The sequence below is a fragment of the Camelus ferus genome, chromosome 1, assembly GCF_009834535.1.
Source record: "Camelus ferus isolate YT-003-E chromosome 1, BCGSAC_Cfer_1.0, whole genome shotgun sequence".
In the NCBI taxonomy this organism is placed as follows: domain Eukaryota; kingdom Metazoa; phylum Chordata; class Mammalia; order Artiodactyla; family Camelidae; genus Camelus; species Camelus ferus.
This window is the reverse complement of record NC_045696.1, coordinates 13775701-13780195: the sequence shown is the minus strand read 5'-3', so window position 1 is coordinate 13780195 and position 4495 is coordinate 13775701. Positions and strand designations below refer to the sequence as shown.

General features: G+C 36.8%; 1 protein-coding gene across 1 annotated transcript; it reads left to right on the top strand.

The window, feature by feature from the left end:
• Positions 1-2034: 2034 nt before the first annotated feature.
• Positions 2035-4128, top strand: CLDN8 (claudin 8). Its single transcript, XM_006194308.3, has one exon. It carries the CDS (start codon positions 2232-2234, stop codon positions 2907-2909), a length of 678 nt encoding a protein of 225 aa, XP_006194370.1. The 5' UTR covers positions 2035-2231; the 3' UTR covers positions 2910-4128.
• Positions 4129-4495: the final 367 nt, after the last annotated feature.

Sequence of the window (4495 nt, the reverse complement as noted above, 5' to 3'; positions counted from 1 at the left end):
GTGTGTGTGTATATATTTTTTTTCTTTTTTTAGCTTGCCAATATCTCACCAGTTATGTCATTTCTTTTTTTCATTTTCCAACTCTGTCAAATCATTCCCTTTTCCCGGGTTGGCAATTCAAGATAATAATAATCTGCTGTTTTGATTTCAACTCTCCTTTTATAGATTGCAGATTACTTTTCCAAGGTTATCTTATTTCCCTTCCTCCACAAATCTGTAACATATCAGTTACAGCCTGAAGGAGAAAATGCTAGATTATTTTCTGCCAGCATAAGGGACAGGCTGTAGATTCATCCTTAACAGGCCAACAAATGAGGGAAATTACTGTAAATATAAATTTTTAATTTTTCTGAATTTCAACATATGCAGTCTACTAAAATAACAACTTGGCCTATAGACATTCCTATTTTTTTTTTTTTTCAGAAGACTGTTTACTTTGGCATCTTCCTCTTCTTAAAGGTACTGTTTTTTTAATCTCTATAAACCGCTCAGATCTTTTGGACCATTAAATTTTTAAAGTTTAATAAGTGAGCAGGAAACTTTCTTCCATATTCAAATTTAAAGTACTATAAGGAAGCAGAGAAGAAATAAAATTTTTTTAAAAAGTCATTTTTATGATGCAAAGATGAAAGAATATTACAGGACAGTTTGAAGTTTGTAAAGACAGGACAGTGCATTCAGGTGCTCTCCAGAAGGAAGTAGCTAGTGGAGTTTTCCCAAATCAATGTGTATGTTATTTTTAACATCTTTGTTGTCATTGTCAGAAACAGACTCATAGACATAGAAAACAAACTTATGGTTACTGGGGGAGTGGGGAGAGGGAAGGGGAGGTGGTAGGAAGGGATAAATTAAGAATTCGAGGTTTGCAGATACTCACTATTATATATAAAATAGATAAACAGTAAGTTTATACTGTATAGCACAGGCAACTATATTTATATCATGTAGTAACCTACAATGAGAAAGATTATGAAAACCAATATATGTATGTATATGTATGACTGAATTATTATGCTGTACACCAGAAATTGACACATTTGAAACTGACTATATTTCAATAAAAAAAAAATGAAAAGAGTTAAAACTGTATTATATTTAGGGGCTTCTGCTTTGTCCTGCAGACATGGTAGTAAAGCCAAGTTTAGTTGACACCTGATATCATTCTATTCAATGAGCATATAGTCACACTGCCCTGTACATTTTTGTTTAGAAACATCAGCCATTTGTATAGACCTGGGACTCTTGTACCATCTGCCGAATTCTAGTTGCTTCAGTCTAAGAAGACAGAGCAGCCACAGAATAAACTAGCAATCTGTAAATCATCTCATCATTTAGTTGCTAATGTGAAATCTTGCTACGTAAGAATCCATAAGAAAAGTCCAGAAGAAAATCACATGGATTCTTTTTCGTTTTTGCAAATTTTTTTTTTCTTAGAAATCAAGATCATCAGGAAAATACCAATAAACAGTCTCCCTGGCTCAAAAGAAAACAATATGTGTTTGGTGCCGTGGGGGAGGACAATGTTGTATAGTTAATTACGTTAGCTGTGTTTTGTCCTTTGGCAGGATCTGTTGCCTGATTTCACCCCAGTCGAGCTAGCTTTGAAGTTGTAGACAAATTAAATCAACCCAAAGAATGTGGTTTCTCAGGTATGAGCAATCTATCAGTCCCCTTCTCTCTTTTCACGTTGGCATTTTGACAGTCCTAACAGATTCTTCGGGAGAGATTTTATTTTGTACCTTAGTCACAGCAGCTCTTCCTAAGAGTTTCAGAATTGCCAGTACAAGGTCCAGCTTTCACATCTCAAGGGATTGGTGCATTTCTTAATGATTGTGCAAACATTCACAATTATGCCCACAGGTAAATATACTGCTGTCTTCTCGGACAACTGAGAAGTATAAAGACTGTTTACGTGCAGATCCAGCCATTCCAAGTATCTCTTGTGGGCTTAGACACACCTGAGTTACCATCCCCCTCTTATTGGCTGAGAAAGTTGCCCCACCTGATTTGTAAGTTTACCTGTCATTGTCAGTGGGGGGGCACCTCAGCCAGCCAACACTGGATTTAATCTAGTTAGAAGTAGCCAAGCAGCTCCTGTTTGAAAAACCACAGAGTCCTGAGTTCATTACTACGGGAAAACTGCTCTCTCCTGGGGCACAGAGAACCTTGCTTCAGAGTAGCCCTACCATCAGCTCAGGAGTCCAGTCGGATAAAGCTCATCCTGGAGGATAATGGCTACCTATGCCCTGCAAATCGCTGGACTGGTGCTTGGTGGTGTTGGAATGGTGGGCACAGTGGCTGTCACCGTCATGCCTCAGTGGAGAGTGTCTGCTTTCATTGGAAGCAACATTGTGGTTTTTGAAAACCTCTGGGAAGGACTGTGGATGAGTTGCATGAGGCACGCTAACATCAGAATGCAGTGCAAAATCTACGATTCCCTGCTGGCTCTGTCTCCAGACCTACAGGCATCCAGAGGACTGATGTGTGCTGCTTCCGTGCTGGCCTTCCTGGCTTTCATGACGGCCATCCTCGGCATGAAGTGCACCAGGTGCACTGGGGACGACGAGAAAGTGAAGGGTCACATCCTTCTAACGGCTGGAGCCATCTTCATCGTCACTGGCTTTGTGGTGCTCGTCCCTGTGAGCTGGGTTGCCAATTCCATCATCAGAGATTTCTACAACCCGATAGTGGATGCTGCCCAGAAACGTGAGCTTGGAGAAGCTCTCTACATCGGCTGGACCACGGCGCTGGTGCTGATTGCAGGAGGGGCGCTGTTCTGTTGTGTTTCTTGCAGCAATGCCAAGAGCCATAGCTACAGGTACTCCATACCTTCCCACCGAACAACCCAGAAAAGCTATCACATGGAGAAGAAGTCACCGAGTGTGTACTCCAAAAGTCAGTATGTGTAGTTTTGTATATTTTTACCACTACCTAGAAAGCCATGCAGATGATAAAAATGTCCCCTGTTTTCTAAAAATGGAAGCCAAAGATACATTGATTTGCTGTTCTTAACTGTCAAACGTTAATTACAGGAACTGTGCATCAGCTCGTTATGATTCTATAAGCAACTTCAGCGGAATGAGATATGGTACACATGGCTTTGACTGTTCTAGAAAGCATGGTAATTTGTTTTCTAAAGTCGTTTGTGCATTTTTCTCCTTTTATCAGTTACTTCAAAATGACATTGTTAAAGATGATTATTTCACAAGTGTGATTTCTCTATGACAGCATTATGTATATAGATGGGAGTGACGTTGTATCTCGTATAAATAGAGACAAGCTCATATGGTTCTATTTTAAATGAAATACTGATCCATTACACTGAATAGATAGAATTTGACTATTGCTTTTCAGGGGAACCGGGGATAAGATTGAAGAAGGTTAATATTAATTGTTTAAAAACATCTTAGTGATGAATGCATTTGATTTATAATGAAGGTTAAAATGAAGGCTTTAATCAGCAGCGTAAAGGGGACTAAATGGCTTTCTGATATCCCGTTTTTCAGCCTAGGAGTTAGCAATCCTAACTCCTTTATCCTCACTCCCCAGAGGCCTTCCTTTTCTTGTATATTAAATGAACATCTTTTAAAAGGCAGATATTTTGTCAAGGGATTTTTGCATTCAAACTGCTTTTCCAGAGCTTTTCTAAGAAGAAAGATAAAACCATGGTCTAAGAAACATAAAAGGTTGCTGGAAAGTGACTTTTTTTTTCCTCTTAAGTTTTTGTGGTTATAGAAGAATGCATTTTTTTCAAGAAATCACGTATGTGCGTGAATATTTTGATAACTTTGAGTTTTTATTAATGTAAATAACAGAACAGAAAAATAATGTCTTTGTTTCTATTTGCTTACCAAAAAACAAATATGAGTTGTCCTTTTAACTTTCATCTTCTGTGTGAATAATTAAGTAAAAATTGTCATTTCAGTCCTGTCAAAGATAACATTTTCACTTGTTTCAATTTTGTTCAGTTTTAGTAAGGTCTATAAATACTGTGTCTCTGTGTTTCCCCCAAATGTAATCCAACTGTTAATCTGATTTAAAAGTTTGTCATTTTTCCAGCTTAAATGGACTATGTGTGCCACCTGCTTTATGCCCTTTGTATTAATAAATTGTGCCTTTTTATATTAATTTGATATTCTTTCATTATTCTCCATTTTTCCTATTTCATAACTGTGTAAAAAGCTTATAAATAAACCTGATATTTTTGGCTTTGCAATTTTAAAAAAGAATGTCAAGGCTGCATTTTAAAGAGAAAGGTAGATTCAGCATTAATTTCTGAAAATACAAAGTATCACATATCATTTAACAATAATATACCTTATAATTATCAGATTCATACACTAATATTTCATACAGATAATGTATTTGTGATTTTTAAGATAACACTATAGATTCCAAAAAATCTATATACTGTAAATATTACATATGTAATAGCCATTTCTATTAAAAAAGACCTTTCTATAGCTAAATATATTTTTACCTCTGAGAAATAGTA

Bases quoted from the DNA above. Each gene is read 5' to 3' on its own strand.
- CLDN8 (XM_006194308.3), top strand. From the start codon at position 2,232: ATGGCTACCTATGCCCTGCAAATCGCTGGACTGGTGCTTGGTGGTGTT.